Source organism: Lathyrus oleraceus, chromosome 3 (genome assembly GCF_024323335.1).
Source record: "Lathyrus oleraceus cultivar Zhongwan6 chromosome 3, CAAS_Psat_ZW6_1.0, whole genome shotgun sequence".
Classification (NCBI taxonomy): domain Eukaryota; kingdom Viridiplantae; phylum Streptophyta; class Magnoliopsida; order Fabales; family Fabaceae; genus Lathyrus; species Lathyrus oleraceus.
In genome coordinates, this window is record NC_066581.1 from 256596119 (window position 1) to 256615079 (window position 18961).

An 18961-nucleotide genomic window follows, 5' to 3' on the forward strand; every position below is an offset into this window, starting at 1 on the left:
ATAGTCCGAAGCTTTCTTGGACACGCTGGATTCTACCGGCGTTTTATTAAGGACTTCTCCAAAATAACTAAACCTTTAACTGGACTTTTAATGAAAGATGCTGAATTCATTTTCGATGAAAAATGTAATGACGCGTTTAATCTTTTAAAGCAAGCGTTAGTATCGACACCCATTATGAAACCACCTGATTGGTGGGAACCTTTTGAGATAATGTGCGATGCTAGTGATTATGCAGTTGGAGCTGTTCTAGGACAAAGGAAAGATAAAAAATTACATGCCATTTATTATGCCAGTAGAACCCTAGATGCTGCCCAACTTAACTACGCAACAACTGAAAAAGAATTACTCGTTGTAGTTTTCGCTATAGACAAATTTAGATCTTATCTAGTAGGAGCGAAAATTATAGTTTACACCGATCATGCTGCCTTTCGTTACCTATTAAGTAAAAAAGATGCCAAGCCCAGGTTACTCCGATGGATTCTATTACTACAAGAGTTTGATTTAGATATAAGAGATAAAAAAGGAACTGAAAATGTAGTAGTCGATCACCTTTCTAGGTTAGAACATCTAAAACCTGAACTAGTACCCATAAATGATGATTTTGCCTATGATAGACTGATCGCTAGAGTAGAAACCATTGAAGATAATAACCTAGATCCTTATGAGAACCCTCAAAATTTCTTAGCAATAAGTAACGTACCCTGGTATGCAGACTTCGTTAATTACCTAGCTGCTGATATAGTACCCCCTGATCTTGACTACCACCGCAAGAAGAAATTCTTCCACGATGTGAGAAACTTCTATTGGGACGAACCGATCCTTTTCAAAAGGGGTAAAGATGGCATTTTTTGCCGTTGCATTCCAGAAGAAGAGGTAAATAATATTATCAAGCATTGTCATTCTGCACCCTATGGTGGACATGCGAGCACCTCTTAGACATACGCCAAGATTCTTCAAGCTGGCCTATTCTGGCCTACCATGTGGCGTGATGTCTATGCTTGCATTGTCAAGTGTGATAGATGCCAACGCACTAGAAACATTTCAAGGTGTGATGAAATGCCTCTAAGAAACATCCAGGAAGTAGAACTCTTTGACGTATGGGGTATAGATTTCATGGGACCTTTTCCACCATCCTTAGGAAACAGGTATATCTTAGTAGTTGTAGACTATGTGTCTAAGTGGATTGAAGCTATAGCTGCACCCACAAACGACACTAGGGTAGTAATCAAATTATTTAAAAACTATATATTCCCTAGATTTGGAACACCACGTTTAGTCATAAGCGATGGAGGATCACACTTTATATCGAGAATATTTGACAAACTTTTAAGAAATTATGGAGTTAGGCATAGAGTAGCAACACCATACCACCCACAAACTAGTGGCCAAGTAGAAGTATCTAATAGGGAGATAAAACAAATCCTAGAGAAAACTGTTTCTATTTCTAGGAGAGACTGGTCTCAGAAGCTTCAAGAAGCATTATGGGCCTATAGAACCGCTTTCAAAACCCCTATAGGAACTACTCCTTATCAACTAGTTTATGGAAAATCCTGTCACTTATCGTTCGAATTAGAGCATAAGGCCTATTGGGCCATTAAAACTTTGAATTTAGACTACCTAGCCGCTGGAGAAAAACGTACCCTAGACATTCATAAATTAGAAGAACTTAGGCAATCGGCCTACGAGAATGCAAAAATATATAAAGAGAGGACAAAAGCCTATCACGATAAAAGAATAGTAAAGAAAAATTTCAATATAGGCGATCCTGTTCTCCTTTTCAACTCTAGGTTACGACTCTTCCCTGGAAAGCTACGTTCAAGATGGACTGGTCCTTTTGAAGTATCCAAGATTCTGAGATCTGGGGCCGTAGAAATCAAGAACGATACCTATAGTCCATTCATTGTAAATGGACAAAGACTGAAGCTCTACGAAGGAGGAGACATTCCAGCATACTACTCAAGCCACACCCTGATTGATCCACCGATTCCTACTACTACAGGTGTATAAATTCTAATCGTCAAGCTAATGACGTTAAACAAGCGCTGCGTGGGAGGCAACCCATGGTTTTTCTTTCATTTTACTTTTTCGCATTTATTTAATTTAATTTAATTTTATCATATTTTGCATTGAGACTAAGATTTGAATGGTTTGTATTTTCAGGATCACTTTCTTAACTTTTACAGGATGCAGGATTTCGATGACATGCACGTGGCCTATAGAGATAATGCTCAGAGGGATCGCTACATTGCTCTGTATCAGCGCCCTATGGCACCCACATGTTATTCTAATCAGCACTGTATGGAGGCACTGGGTATCGAGCCGAGTATCCGATTCCTTAGCAACCAGCTTCACTGGGACGAGTTTGCTGACGACTTGAGTAACACCTACAGGAATCTGACTTTGGAGTTTCTGAGTTCATTTGACTATGACCCATATTCTGGACCAGAAGGGTATGCTGCTTTTAGGCTTTTCGGAGTTGAGTACTCCTTCATCCAGAAAGAGTTCGGCGACTTATTGGGTTTCCAGACCACTCCTGATGCTATCCCGGAGACACCTATGGGGTATTTTCTGGGTAAGGAGGTTGAGAAGTTTTGGAGTGATATATCAGGTGGCGGAAGCCAGGATCCATCTATGCAGTTGTCTCATGTCATACATAACCCCGCCTTCAGATACTTTCAGATGATATTAGCACATTCCTTCCTGGGAAGACCGGATGCAGAGACACTACTGAGTGAAGAGGAGATCTTCCTATTATTTTGTGCATCCCAGTCTCACCCAGTAGCATGTGGGAACTTTTTATTATACAGTCTCAGCGGTATCTCCAGATCTACCGAAGGAGTCATCCATGTTGACGGAATCATCACGCAGATTGCTGTCGCTTTAGGTCTGTCTCGCAAGCTGTCACATCTCCGGATCTACTGTAGGTACACTACCATGGACATCGACTTCTGTTTGACCAGAGGGTTGATGAGGAGAGCCTCTTTCCACCCATGTCAGTTCCGATTGCTAGTCGACAGTGAGGCTATCCATTATTTCACATTGGCAGATCCTATGATGACCAGTGTGCATGATCCAGCGAATTGGAGTTATGCTCTAGAGGGTCAGGGAGAGACCGTTGAGGAACCGAGATCACCACCCATTGCTGAATACACGCCTACACTACCATCTCCCAGAATCACTGTTTTCTCTAATAATCTTTCATTGCAGACACTCGACATCCGCATTCAGATTGTTGAGTGTCGTAGAGAGATCGCAGAGCTTAGACAGGAGGTGGTTGACCTCACTTTACAGATGGGAGTGTCTGATCTCACCCATTCCACTGAAGCCGACTGTCTATATTAGGAGATCGCAGAGCTCAAGCAAGAAGTAGCCATGCTCCGTGGTTCCTCTCAGGAAGACGACATCCCCACTATATGATCTCACCATTCCATCTTATTTCATCTTTCTTTTATTTTATTTTTCTCGTATTTACATAACTCATCTTATATTATCGCATTTGGAATATTATATAAACTACATCTATACACTGATATTTCTACTTTTATCTATATATGTCTTATTTTTCGTTTTATTTGCATTTTTTATTTTTCAGTTATTTATTTATTTATTAGTCTAATATTTAATTTTTGTTTCATTTTTATTTTTTGTTTTTACGTTTATAAAATTATGCAAGTTAATGATGCTAGGAAAATCACAAAACAAATGCTATCCGGACCCCTCAAAGCCAAAAGACAAGAGAAGCCCAAGCCAAAGGACCAAAATCCGGCCCAACCAGATTTTGCCTTGTGGCGCCCGCCATAGACCCTGTGGCGCCCGCCACAGCGTCTGTAAAAGGTACCACTCATGGCTTCTATATTATAGAGGAGATGTGGCGTGACCACATGGCTAGAGAGCAAAGGCGTGACGACCTACTCTCTACCATCCAGCAACAAATGGCGGATAACATGAGCTTCATGCAAGAGTCGCAGCGGAGGACAGACAGGTCCTACGACACTGTTTTACAGTCTCTGCTTACGATTACCAATACACAAGCCCGTCAGCAACAATACCACCAGCAACACATTGCTCTCATAGAAAACACTTAGGGTACCATTTTAGGTAACCTTCGAGAGGTGAGGACCGCTCAGGATGCCCTGCAGGCGAGGATGGATCAGAGAGACCGTCGTCGTACCCGATCCCGTCGTCCACCTCAGGATGGCGAGGGCACTAGTGGCCAGTAATAGGTTGTCAGGTAACTCTTCCCTTATCTTATTTCGAAACATTGGGGACAATGTTCGATTTAAGTGTGGGAGGAGACTCTATCGTCTTTTCTTTATTGCTTTTCTCGTTTTTCCCTTATCGCTTTTTCTTTGCTGTTTTTAGATAGTTTATTTATTGTTATTTCCTTTTAGTTGTTTATTTTTCTTTTTAGTATAATGCATGAGTTTGACGAGTCACCAAATATAGTAGATCTTTAGTACAATCCTACCTCCCCATACCTTTAGCCCCACCGAAATTTTTTTTGCAAAAGAAAATAGTGTTATTCCGAAAGTTTTCAGGTTTTAAAGACATGTTTTGAGTAAGGATGCGGTGACTTGGGAGAACTTTGCGAAACATCAGTATCTGTTTTAGCACCATAAGCTTCGTAAATATAGGAATCATTCCCGAAACCCCATATACCATGGCCTTAATCATCATTTCCGTATAAGTCCTCAGTAGTTTATCTCAGCATTCAGCTTCGGCCTACGCATCCTCTACGTAGGGGAACGATGCAAATAAGTGAATGATCCAGCAAAACAAAAAAATAAAAGAAAGCAAAAAGGCAACTCCGGTATAGGTGACCCTCACAAAGTCATTTAAACCAAAGAATTGTAAAAACTTGCTACAAAAAGAAAAAGAAAAAGAAAAAGAAAAACTTACCCACTGTTAGTTGGTTCAGAGGTATCTGGTACTGAACTCAGTAGGGCGGATTACGATCCGATCCCCCACAACTACAGTTGGGTCCAATAAAAGGGTTTACACATATTTATGTGCCAGAAACCCCATGCTTAGATCATAATCACTAACAGGCCACTCTACTATGAAGCATGTACGTATAACGGGCTTAATGTGATTGCGCCTGAATGAAAAGGACACAAAAAGAGATGAAGAGGTAGGCCTAGGTATTGTGGGATAATATGGGTTGGTTAATATAGGAATGAAGTTTATGTCCGTATTTGCGGATTAGTGTCATCATGATACCCTTAGTTCACTCAGTTAGTACCTATCACTGCATCCCGACTTGAACTTAGAATTTTTACCTGAAGCACTCGTTTACACGAATTTTCTTTTATGAGCTTTTTAATGTTTTCCTTGAGGACAAGCAAAGGTTTAAGTGTGGGAGAGTTTGATAACACTGAAATTTACCGTATTTTCGACTCCGATTTCACATGCATTCTAGTTGTTTTATTATCATTTTGTTGTGTTATTGCTATGTTTTCCTTTGTTTTCAGGTTTTTACTTTAATCAGAGCCCCGATCGAGAAAAGGAGTGAAAAAGAGCTAAAAACCCTAAAATTCAGCATTTTGTACTTGTGGCCTACCCCATGGCTGGCGCCATAGACCCTGCCATGACGTGTCCAAGCTCAACTTCCCTCAACTTCCACGTTCCCCACTACTTCCACTAAGGCGCCTCATTTTGTGCTTGTGGCGGGCGCCACAAGAGGAAAGTTTTTCCCTCCCATTTTCAAGTTGAAGGGCATCCTTGTCATTTCCATCTTTTTACTTGCTTATAAATAGAAACTCGAAATCACTTTTACAATCATCCAAACTTAGAGCAAAGGCAAACTCAGAGCAACTTTGTTTCACTTAGGCATATATTCAATATTATAAAGTCGTAATCGCTTCGCATTGGAGTGTTACCACAATCGTGTAATCAAGTCTGTGATAGAGTCTGTAATCGAGTTTGGAGCACTTTGGAAGGAAGTTAATCCTGCCGCCATTTTCATTTCCGCTTTGCAATTTACTCAACCCTCCGATTGGAGCAGGTTTTTATTACTTGTCTTTATCTTATTTATTTTCCCGCACTCGCTTTACTTTATTTATTTCTCGCACTCGCTTTACTTTATTTATTTCCCGCACTCGCTTTACTTTATTTATTTCTCGCACTCGCTTTACTTAATTTATTTTCCCGCACTCGCTTTACTTTATTTATTTCCTCGCACTCGCTTTAAATTATTTATTTCCTCGCACTCGCTTTACTTTTATTTATTTCCTCGCACTCGCTTTAAATTATTTATTTCCTCGCACTCGCTTTAAATTATTTATTTTCCGCACTCGCACTACTTTTATTTATTTCTCGCACTCGCACTACTTTTATTTACTTTCCGCACTCGCACTACTTTTATTTAAATTAATGCGCTTTTACTTTACCATGTCTAACTAAATCTATAAGGTTAGAATGTAAGAATCGTAATTGAACCGATAATTCGTACAATAGCTCGTAGAAGCACTTAAGGGCTATTTTAACTTTCAACTTAAGTTTTTCCGCACTTCAATTCCGTTGGGTAACATCGAAAGTCGTCCAACGTCTTTTTAAACTTAATTGTTTTTAACTATTTCAAAAATAGCGAAAGCGTTTTGTTTAGTTCATTAGGAGATTTTAACATTAAGAAGAAAAGAGATTTTAAAACTATTTTCGGACGCGTTTATAAGTTTAGAGTCTGGTTCGTAAGAACCTCTTTTGGTTAAGAAATCCAGGTTATAATACTTTTCAACTTAGTCAAGATACTATATATCTTAAAAATAGGTTTACTACTCTAACGCAATGCGCGCCTTTTTATAAGTGATAATAAGAGGGTTTGATTAGGGAGTACAACTCGGTTCTAAATACGCGAAAGCGACAGTTCCTGTTAAATTAGTTCTTTTTAAAGTAGGAAACATTTCCCATAAGTAATTCTATTAGCAAGTACTTGGATTATTAATTGATTACGTGAATTACATTCGATCCTGTCTTTATTAATTAATCTTTATTCAACACTTTACTTTTCATTGCACACTCCAAAAACACTTATTTTCATTGCCTTTGATAAACACCATAACGACAGATAACGATAGATTGACACTTGGTCTCTGTGGATTCGATAATCTTTTATATTACTCTGACGCGTTCGTATACTTGCGAAACACCGCATCAGGGAACAAGAAAAAGTGGTCTGAGCGGAAAGGAAGGTCATAACACATCTATTCCATGCTTCCCTAAGTCAATCCAAAGCATGCTTCGAGCTACCCCACATTTCTGATCAAACCTCAGTCTTCTTCTCACCTAACCATCCACACACCTTCCTCATAGATAAAGGAAGGTATCCTCTTCATTTTCCAAGCTTGAAAAGCCCCAAAACCTCTGCTGCATTTTTGATCCAAAGCTCCAAGAACAAAGAATCATGTTTTCATTTCCAGAGTGTTTTAACCCCAGATAACCACTCAGAAACCTTCACTAACATAGCTTTCCAAAGCCCTAACTCATCTTCCATGAGCTTCATATGAGCTAAGCCAAGTCATCAGAAAACCTCCTTGAGTTGTTTATGATCATGTAGTTCCCTTCACCCCCATCATCCAAACATGTTTCCATTCACCTTGAAATGTTCTTCTGATCACTTCCCCTAAACTTGTAGCTTTGATTAGTCAATATTCAGAGTTTAATTTTTAAACTAGGCCAATTGTGTTCATCTGAATCATGGTGAAATACTTCACACTTAGAGCCAATCAATGGCTCATGGGTGTGGATGATGATTTGTTTTTTATCCTACAATCTATCTCCATGCTTGAATCTGATTGAAAACACTTTTTTTAGGTTTGATTTTGAGTTATCTCGTGGTAGAACACGGTCGTTGGAGCGCGCATCCCATTTTATTTTTGTTTATTTTATTTATTTGTTTAAACGCGTTTGGTTAACACCACCGAGCATTTGGCCAGTGGGATAGGCGGTTGATCCCCCCATAACCCCAAGGTCAAGGGTTCAACCCCTAGCATGTGCATCCCTTTGTTTTTATTTTTAATTCAACTCGTTTTGTTTATTTATTTTCCTATTTTTATTTTTATTTTCATTTTATTTTTTACCTTCATTTATTTTATTATTCTGAAATTATTTTGAACATGGACCCCCGTTATTTTTTCTCTAGAATTTATTGGTGACTTGCTTCATTTTATTTGAGTAATTATTTATGGACTTATGGAGTCTTGAACTTATGGACTAATGAAATCCACCTAGGTCATGATTTGTTTGGTTTAGGGTTGATTAAACCTTCCATACATGAAACCTACTAATGGATGATCAAGTGTTCATCCATGGTACTTTCAAGCATAGATAGGTTGCCCCTATTTCAAACAACTTTGGTCATTTGACTTGTGGATGAAGCCTTACTTGTGCATATGCTAACTTGTGATTTCATATGATACATTGTTATTTCTCTTGGTTTATACTAACCCAATAACATCTTATACTTACTTGTTTATATTATACACTAACTCTTATTACCTTGTTAATATTATACTTTGATCTTATAACCTGCTAACTTAACAACTTAATCAATCATTAAGCTTTCAACCTTGAGTTTTGCGTAGTCTTCCTTTTGTCAATCTATTGATAGATGGACTTGGGGTTGAATAACTTTCTTTGTTACAAATCTATGATAAATTGATCCATTAATCATCTTCCATACTTTGCATCAATGATAAGTTATCCCTTGATGCATCATATTTTGAATATATTGACCTAAGTATAGATAATCCTCAAGTATTTGTCCTTTGTTCATAACTCTAAACTAACTTAACTTTACTAATCTTGATTATCACTAACCTTTTATTATTATTATTATTATTATTATTATTATTATTATTATTATCATCATCATCGTTGTTACAATCATTGTTATATTCATTGTTATTTACTTTTATGTCATTTACATTTAAGTATTCATCATCATTATCATTATACAAACTCATCATGCATATTTAATCATTTGCCTTTACTGTATTGTGATCATTACATTTAAAAATAACAAAAATATGATAAAATTATAAGATCAAAAACAATCCATTTCACTTAGCCACTTGGACTTAGAGGATCTCACCCTAGGACCTTTGCTTGGAGGCATTTTCCATTACCGCTGTGATACTTTGGATTTCATATGTACTTACATTCCGATTGTAAGAATGGCATCATGGCACCACCTTAGGGGGTCATGTTTGTAAACCATTATCCTTTGTTTATCTTATGTAACTTTTGCACACACATGGCGTTCTCTTGGGCTACCTTACAATGAGACCCTTTATTTTCTTATTGGTTACTTTTCATTTATGTTGCATTAGCCAAATTTCATAATTAAAATAAACAAACCCTTGATCCAACGTCAAGTCACACTTTCCTAATCAAATTTGAAACACTTAGTAACTACAATTACTATTGTACACCACGAGCCTTAAGTGGTGGAGAATGATTGAGAGTGGAGTGTTCCTACTCTCTCTCTGATTATTTTGGACGCAAGATGCTTGGCTTGTTGTCTAGAATATTCACCTTTTCCCCTAGACTTTAGTACAATCTAATAACAAACATATTTTTTACACAAATCCTTGGTCAAGGTAAAATCAATTCAACTCATCAAGCCTAATTTTTGTGTCTTAGGGTACCCATCTCAAAAACCCTTTTCGCAAAGATAAAATCAATCAATACACAAACATTTTCTACTATAAACTACAGAGCTCTGATTCCTCATCCTTGATGAGTGATACATAGGCTCAAGGGCCACATTCCTTGGAGAGTACAATAATAAAAAACCAAAAAAATCCCTCTTTTTCACACATTTTTTTTAAAAATAAAACAAAAACGAGATAAATCCCCGTATATGTAAAATAACCCAAATAGTTCACATGGAGTACCATGAACGCGAGGGGTGCTAATACATTTCCCTTGCGTAACCGACTTCCGAACCCAAGTCGCGGTCGCTAGACCGGTTCCTTATCCACTTTTTAGCACTTTCCATGCGCGTATGTTTTTCGACTATTTCCCCACTTCTCTTAGATACAGGCACATTAATAAAATTCGGTGCCGACTATTCTAATTTTTTCCCTTTCTTTGGCATTTCTTTAGTCCTAGTTTTCATTATCGTGAAATCCTGGTAGCGGCACCATAAATAACCACAACTTCTATGATAGTTATGAGACAAGAAATGAATGAGAGAAGCCATGTAATGGATAACACGCTCACCCGGAAAATAGGAATTGTATTTAACCTTCTAATTCAAAATATGAATGATAGTTATCAGCAGTTAGCGACTCAAATGTCTCGAATCGTCGATTTCTTTGGCGCCCCTCAGGGTCAAGTTCTACCTCAGATGGTGAGGCCAAATAAGAATTGTAGATGTTTTTGATTGGCTGCATTTTATGTTAAAACACTTAATGTACTTAGATGTCTTAACTGATGTCATGACATGCTTAAGTAGTATGCTGCAGGATTAGCTAATATAGGATTTACTGGATGTCAAACTGAATGTTATGACATTCATTCATGATAGCATTTTCTGGATGTCAAACTGAATGTTATGACATTCATCCCTGATAGCAGATGCTAAAGTATAGGCTAATTTTTCTGTTATGTTTCAGTATTTATCTCAGGCTGATTTTCAGGAAACTAACAACTGTGCTAAAATTAAGAGACCTAGCATATAGCCTATTTGTTAGGACCCTAATGTGTGGAAATTAGGTTAACTTGCTTAACCCAAATTTTATGCAATTCAAGTTCAAGGCCCAAGTACTGCATTATAAAAGGATGACAATCTTACTTTGAGCAAGGCAGTGATTTGAAGGGTGAAGAATTCAATATATCATTATATATCAGTGTTGTACTTTCATTATGTCTTGAATTAGGTTTTACTTGTGAGCCAAGCAATTATCACCTAGATGATTGCATTGGACTAGGGTGTCTATTGAGTTGTAATTGTTGTGTCACTCTAAGCTTTTAAGCGTGAGTGCTGTGTTTCTTGATTAAAGCTTTTAAGCACAATCAAGAGTTGTTTGAAGTATATCTTCACCGCTGACTTTAAAATTCTTAATGGTTGTAATCACTGCTGTGATTGAGGGGGAGTGAGTAGGTACTCAGGTCTTAGTTTAGATTGAAATTGCATTGGGTAGGTCTTAAGTGATAGGATTAAACTGGTGGTTTAAGTCCTGAATTAATACCTCTTATAGTGGATTTCCTCCCTGGCTTGGTAGCCCCCAGAGTAGGTGTGTTTGTCACCGAACTGGGTAAACAATTCTCTGTGTCATTTACTGCTTTTTACATTTACTTTCTGCATACATTACCTATCTGCACAGAATTGGATGTCATAACATCCAGTGTGACATCAATAGTCTGTTACTAGAATTTCAATTGGCATCAGAGCAGGCACCCTGCCTGTTAGTTTCTGGGTGAGATCTAGGGACGTTACTTTCTAGTACCATGGACAAGGATGTAGGATTCTCAAATAGACCACCCATGCTGGATGGTTCTCACTATGATGACTGGAAACCTCGTATGATATCCTTCTTGAGGTCTCTGGATAGCAAGGTCTGGAGAGCTGTCAACAAAGGATGGGAACATCCAACGAAGACAGGTAAAGATGGAATCATTATGCAAATTCCTGAAGAAGAGTGGGACAAAGAGCAAGAGGCATTAGCCCTTGAAAACTCTAAGGCTTTGAATGCACTGTTCAATGGGATAAATAAGAACATTTTCAGATTGGTGCATCACTGTGAACTGGCTAAAGAAGTGTGGGATACTCTCAAAACAACTCATGAAGGTACCTCCAAGGTAAGGATGTCTAAACTCCAGATGTTGACTACTAAGTTTGAAAATCTGAGGATGAAAGAGGATGAGACTATTCATGACTTCCACATGAATATTCTTGAAATTGCCAACACTTTTGGAGGCTTAGGAGAGAAAATATCTAAAGAAAAACTTGTAAGAAAGATTCTCAGATCATTGCCCAAGAGATTTCTCATGAAGGTTACTGCTATAGAAGAGGCTCAAGATACCTGCAATATGAAGGTTGATAGGCTTATTGGTTCTCTCCAAACTTTTGAAATGGACTTGTGTGAGAATGTTGAAAAGAAAAACAAAAGCATAGCTTTTGTATCAAATACTGAAGAGGATTCAGAAGAAGGAAATATTGGAGGTGATGAAAGTATATCAGAAGCTATAACCATGCTTGGAAGGCAGTTCAACAAGTTCATAAAGAAGATTGATCAAAAGGGTAGACCAAATGTCAAGAACACTTCATCTGACATCTGTAGAAGATCAAAATCTGAAGAAAATTCCAACCAAGGCAAGGGAATCCAGTGTCATGGATGTGAAGGTTTTGGACACATTAGAGCTGAATGTCCTACCTTCCTCAAGAAGCAAAAGAAGGGATTATCTGTCACCTGGTCTGATGGAGACTCTGAGAGTGAATCAGAAGGAGAATCTGCAAAACATGTCACTGCACTAACTAGTGTTTGTGCCTCTGATGATGACTCAAGTGGAGATGAACTTACATTTGATGAACTTGCTGCTTCATATAAAGAGTTATGTGTCAAAAGTGAAGAAGTGTGTCTACAAGGAGAAAAGCAGAAGAAACTTATCAAGGAGCTAGAAGCTGAGAAGAAGAAGCATCTGACAGTCATAGATGGTCTAAATGGTGAGATAACCTTGCTGACCTCTAAGCTAGATCAAATGACAAAATCCATCAGAATGCTGAATAAAGGAACTGACACTTTTGAAGAAATTCTAAAGGTGGGACAGAAATCAGGAACCATGTCTAGTTTAGGCTTTGTTAAGGAATCCTCGTCTGAATTCAAAAGCTCAAAGGCTGAAGTTCAGAAAATCAAGCAGAAGTCACAACCAATGTCACAACATCATGGAAACAGGAGGATTAACCATCAAAAGAAGAAATTTCAAAGATGGAGATGCCACTACTATGGAAGATTTGGTCACATAAAACCCTTTTGTTACAGGTTGCATGGTTATCATAACCAGACTCCTCAAGTCAGACCTAAGTAGAAGGCACCTAAGCATAATGCCCCTATCAAGAAACAACAATGGGTTGCTAGAATAGCTCACACATCTCTAAGGGCATCTACCAAAGAAGACTGGTATTTTGATAATGGTTACTCAAGACATATGACTGGGATGAATAACTTATTGGTAGATATACAACCTCATACTACTAGTTATGTGACCTTTGGTGATGGAGCTAAAGGAAAAATCAAAGGTGTTGGTAAGCTGGACAGTCCTGGAGTTCTAGAACTGAATAATGTGTTGTTAGTAAAAGGACTAACTGCTAATCTCATCAGCATAAGCCAACTATGTGATCAAGGCTTCAATGTACAGTTCACTAAGGAAGAATGTGTTGTGACAAATGGAGAAAATAAGGAAGTTATGAGAGGATCCAGATCCAAAGATAACTGCTATCTGTGGGAACCTAAAGTCTCAAACTACTCCTCAATATGCTTCTTAGCCAAGGAAGAACAGGAAGTGAAGCTGTGGCATATAAGACTTGGACATCTTCATTTAAGAGGAATGAAGAAGATCATACCCAACGAAGCAGTTAGAGGAATCCCAAAGTTGCTTATTGATGAAGGAAAAGTCTGTGGAGAATGTTAGGTTGGCAAGCAAACCAAGATGTCACATCCTAAGCTTGGACATCCTACAACATCCAAAACTCTGGAACTTTTGCACATGGACTTAATGGGACCTATGCAGGTTGAAAGTCTTGGTGGGAAGAGATATGCTTATGTGGTTGTTGATGACCATTCCAGATACACATGGATAAGCTTCATCAGAGAAAAATCAGATGCATTTGATGTCTTCAAAGATCTATGCATAAGACTCCAAAGAGAAAAAGATAGTAGTGTTATCAGAATAAGAAGTGACCATGGAAATGAGTTTAAAAATTCCAAGTTTGATGATTTCTGCTCATCTGAAGGAATAAGTCATGAGTTTTCCTCACCTATTACTCCTCAGCAAAATGGAGTAGTTGAAAGGAAGAACAGAACTATTCAAGAGTCTGTTACAGCTATGATTCATGCAAAGAAGCTTCCTATGCACTTTTGGGTTGAAGCTATGAGTACAACTTGCTATGTTCACAACAGAGTTACCTTGAGAAAGGGAACCTCTTCCACTCTGTATGAAATATGGAAAGGCAGAAAACCTACTGTGAAGTACTTTCATATCTTTGGAAGCAAATGTTACATTCTTACAGATCGTGAACAGAGAAGAAAAATGGACCCCAAAAGTGATGAGGGTATATTCCTGGGATACTCTACTAACAGTAGAGCATACAGAGTTTTCAACTCCAGAACTAATGTCCTGATGGAATCCATAAATGTTGTTGTTGATGATAAAGATGAAGAATTCAATGTCATAGAGAATATTGGAACATTCCTTGAGACTTCAACAGAAATACAAGTCAAGACTGAATATGTACAGGATACTCCTCCTGGACTTGAGTTAGAAGCATCCAACAAGGTGCCTTCTATCAGGATTCAAAAATACCACCCTAAGGATCTTATCATAGGAGATCCCAATAGTGGTGTGATTACCATATCAAGGGAGAATAGCTCAAATTCCTGCTTTGTATCTAAGGTTGAACCTAAAAATGTGAAAGAAGCTCTGACTGATGAATATTGGATCAATGCTATGCAAGATGAACTGGAGCAGTTTAAAAGGAATGAAGTATGGGAGTTAGTTCCAAGACCTGAAGGGACTAACATCATTGGTACCAAGTGGATTTACAAGAACAAGTCTGATGAGAAAGGAGTAATCACTAGGAATAAAGCAAGACTAGTGGCACAAGGGTAAAATCAAGTTGAAGGGGTTGATTTTGATGAGACTTTTGCACCTATTGCAAGACTTGAGTCAATAAGGTTGCTGTTAGGTGTTGCCTGCATTCTGAAGTTCAAATTGTACCAAATGGATGTGAAGAGTGCCTTTTTAAATGGCTACTTGAATGAAGAAGTCTATGTGGAACAACCTAAAGGGTTCAGTGATCCTAATCTACCAAAACATGTGTACAAGTTGAGGAAAGCTCTGTATGGATTGAAGCAAGCTCCTAGAGCTTGGTATGAGAGGCTGACTGAATTTCTGACTACTAATGGTTATAGAAAAGGAGGGATAGATAAGACTTTGTTTGTGAAGGATGAAGATGGAAAAATCATGATTGCCCAAATATATGTGGATGATATTGTCTTTGGTGGAATGTCAGATAGAATGGTGAAGCATTTTGTTAACCAGATGCAATCTGAATTTGAAATGAGTTTGGTTGGGGAATTGACTTATTTTCTTGGACTGCAAGTTAAACAGATGGAAGATTCTATGTTTCTCTCCCAAAGCAAATATGCCAAGAACATAGTTAAGAAGTTTGGTATGGATAATGCTAGTCACAAAAGAACTCTTGCACCTCCTCATTTAAAGTTAACTAAAGTTGAAGGAGGTTCTAGTATTGATCAATGCTTGTAAAGAAGCATGATAGGTAGCCTACTATATCTAACTGCTAGTAGACCTGATATTGCCTCTGCAGTTGGTGTGTGTGCTAGATACCAAGCAGAACCCAAAGTGAGTCACTTAAATCAAGTCAAGAGGATTCTCAAGTATATTAATGGGACTTGTGATTATGGTATGCTATACTCTCATGGCTCTGAGCCTATCTTATCTGGGTATTGTGATGCTGATTGGGCTGGGAGTGCTGATGACAGAAAAAGCACATCAGGAGGATGTTTCTTCTTGGGAAACAATCTCATATCTTGGTTCAGCAAGAAACGGAACTGTGTATCATTATCCACTGCAAAAGTTGAGTACATAGCAGCTGGAAGCAGTTGTTCCCAACTGGTATGGATGAAACAGATGCTGATTGAGTACAATGTCACTCAGAATAACATGATATTGTTCTATGACAATCTCAGTGCCATCAACATTTTAAAGAATCCTATCCAACACAGCAGGACCAAACATATTGACATTAGACATCACTTCATAAGAGATCTGGTAGAAGACAAAGTGATTACCTTGGAACATGTGGCAACTGAACTACAACTTGCTGACATATTTACAAAGGCTTTGGATGCTACTCAGTTTGAAAATTTAAGGGGCAAGTTGGGAATATGTCTTTCTGAGGAATTATAGCAACTAAGGATGTTAGGAATTTCCTGTTTAATATTTCAAATTATTAAACAATTGGAAGTGTGCTCTGATTGGTCAACAGATAATAGCTATTTCACTTGCAACAAGCGTTACTTCTTCCACTCTTTTATCTTCCATTCACGCAAGCATCCTCTCAGAGAAATTTTTCATTTCGTCTCTAAGATACTCATCATGTCTCAACAATCCAACTCTTCTCCTTCCAAGAACATGCATTGGTCTCCTAGCGGTGAACCAAGCAACCCTAATAGAGAAGATCTTGTTGCTGACTCTATGAATACCCCACATGCAAGAAGACCTAAAGAAACTGTATCAGGCTTCTCCTCATCCATCGTTCTTGAGGAACGAACCAAAGAAGGTTCCAGGTATGTTCACAATTCCATTGCCACTATAGTGACTGGAATACTGTCTGGAAATCATGAGGTCCCTGGGGTTTCCATTCCCTTAAACACTATTGAACCTGATAGTCTTGTTGATCAAGAAAATACTGAGTCTTTAGGAAAGAATAGCTCTGATGATGTTGAGCAAAATGATGCTCATAAGGAGTTAAATATTGACAAACCCTTAGATAATGTGGTTGGTGAGGAAGTTCATGTCACTCATGATGTCAGTGACAACCCTAATTGTGAGGCTGAAACAGTAGACCTGGAGGAATTTTCTAATAATGAGCTGTTGTCCTCTGTCCTCCCTAGCATAGCCAAAAGGGTTAGGACTAGGAGAGAAAAGAAAACTGTGGCTCAAAGGTCCCCCAGAAAGAAGATTGATGTTCCAACCTCTTCCAAGACAACGGTGGCAGTCGAGAGTTCCCTCAAGAGGAAAGTTCATGGTCCAACCAAATCTTGGAGCAAAGTGGTTCCCAAGAAAAAGAAGACCAAGTTTGTTGTTGTCGAGTCTGACTCAGATGTTCCTTGTAATGTCTCTGACATTCTGTCAAAGAAGAAGCCAACCACTAGCAAGCTTGCAGCTAGTGTCCCTGAGGTACCAATTGACAACATATCTTTTCATTTTGCTTCAAGTGTAAACAGGTGGAAATATGTTTATCAGAAGAGGCTGGCTTTGGAAAGGGAATTAGCTCAGAATGTCCTAGACTGTAAGGATATTATGGATCTTATTCAAGAGGTTGGTTTAATGAAGACTATGACTCAGTTTTCAAAGTGCTATGAGATGTTGGTAAAGGAATTTATTGTTAATTTGTCTGAAGAATGTGCTGATGGCAAGTCTAAGGAATTCAGGAAAGTGTATGTGAGAGGCAAGTGTGTAAATTTCTCTCCTTCAGTGATCAACAAGTATTTGGGAAGGCCTGATGAAGCTCGACTTGAGCTTGAGGTGACTGACAACACAATTTGTCAAGTCATCACTACTAATCAGGTAAGGAAGTGGCCTCTCAAAGGAAAATTGGTGGCAAGTAAACTGAGTGTCAAGTATGCAATGCTGCACAAGATTGGAGCTGCTAACTGGGTGCCCACCAATCATAAATCTACAGTTGTTGTAATGCTTGGAAAGTTTATATATGTTGTTGGAACCAAATCCAAATTTGACTATGGCTCCTATATTTTTGATCAAACTTTGAAGCATGCAGGAAGCTTCAGTGTGGAGGGTCCTATAGCCTTTCCTTCTCTCATCTGTGGTATTGTTTTGAATCAGTTTCCAAACATCTTAACTGAGAATGATTCTGTGAAGAAAAGAGACAACCCTGTGTCTTTCAATCATAAGCTGTTCCTAGGTACCCATGTCCCTGACATTGTCATGACATCAGGTGAGACATCACGTGTAAGCAATCAGCCAGGTAAAGCTGTTGTCATTGCAATGCTCAAAGAAACCTACAGGGAATTAAAGGCAAGGAAGATGAACCTGGAAAAATTGATTAGCTCTTTGGAGATGACTGAAGGTGATGTGCTAGCTGATGGTGGAGAATTTGGTGAAGCTGCTGTTGTTGTAGAAGAAGCTGAAAGACAAGGTGAATAGGGAGAAACAGATGCCAGTCCTGATGATGGCACAGATGATGATGCTGACTCTGAGTCAGATGACTAGAACATTTCTTGTGTTTCTGATAATTGCTTGTATTTTTATTTTTTTGGTCTGTAATATTAAGTGTTGCTTTGGCAACATTTTTGACAAAAAGGGGGAGTAACACTTGTACCCCAGGACAACAGATTTCTTTGAAGTTGAAGGTCCTCTAAACAAGAGGTTATGTTGCTGTTTGCTCTCTGCTTGATCTTCTCTTGTGCTGCTGCTGTTTGAAGTTTAACTTCTATGTTTGCTAAGTGTATTAGCTAATTTGATTCTCTGCTTGGATGTGTGCTTTCTGCTGCTGTGAACTCTGTTGTGATGCCAAGTTATTTTAGCCAAAAATTTGCCAAAGGGGGAGTTTGTAGATGTTTTTGATTGGCTGCATTTTATGTTAAAACACTTACTGTACTTAGATGTCTTGACTGATATCATGACATGCTTAAGTAGTATGCTGCAGGATTAGCTAATACAGAATTTACTGGATGTCAAACTGAATGTTATAACATTCATTCATGACACCATTTTCTGGATGTCAAACTGAATGTTATGACATTCATCCCTGACAGCAGATGCTAAAGTATAGGCTAATTTTTCTGTTATGTTTCAGTATTTATCTCAGGCTGATTTTCAGGAAACTAACAGCTGTGCTAAAATTAAGAGACCTAGCATATAGCCTATTTGTTAGCACCCTAATGTGTGGAAATTAGGTTAACTTGCTTAACCCAAATTTTATACAATTCAAGTTCAAGGCCCAAGTACTGCATTATAAAAGGATGGCAATCCTACT

The 18961-nt window shown here is 38.3% G+C and overlaps 1 protein-coding gene across 1 annotated transcript; it reads left to right on the top strand.

The window, feature by feature from the left end:
- The first annotated feature begins 16338 nt into the window (after positions 1–16338).
- Positions 16339–18129, top strand: LOC127130718 (uncharacterized). The gene is made up of 2 exons (XM_051059686.1): positions 16339–17039; positions 17190–18129. The coding sequence occupies exons 1-2, from the start codon at positions 16339–16341 to the stop codon at positions 18127–18129; spliced, it is 1641 nt and encodes a 546-aa protein (XP_050915643.1).
- The last annotated feature ends 832 nt before the right edge of the window (positions 18130–18961 follow it).

Coding starts and splice junctions, on each gene's coding strand:
- LOC127130718 (XM_051059686.1), top strand. CDS start 16,339: ATGTCTCAACAATCCAACTCTTCTCCTTCCAAGAACATGCATTGGTCT. Junction 17,040..17,189: donor CCCAAGAAAAAGAAGACCAA/GTTTGTTGTTGT, acceptor AAGTGTAAACAG/GTGGAAATATGTTTATCAGA.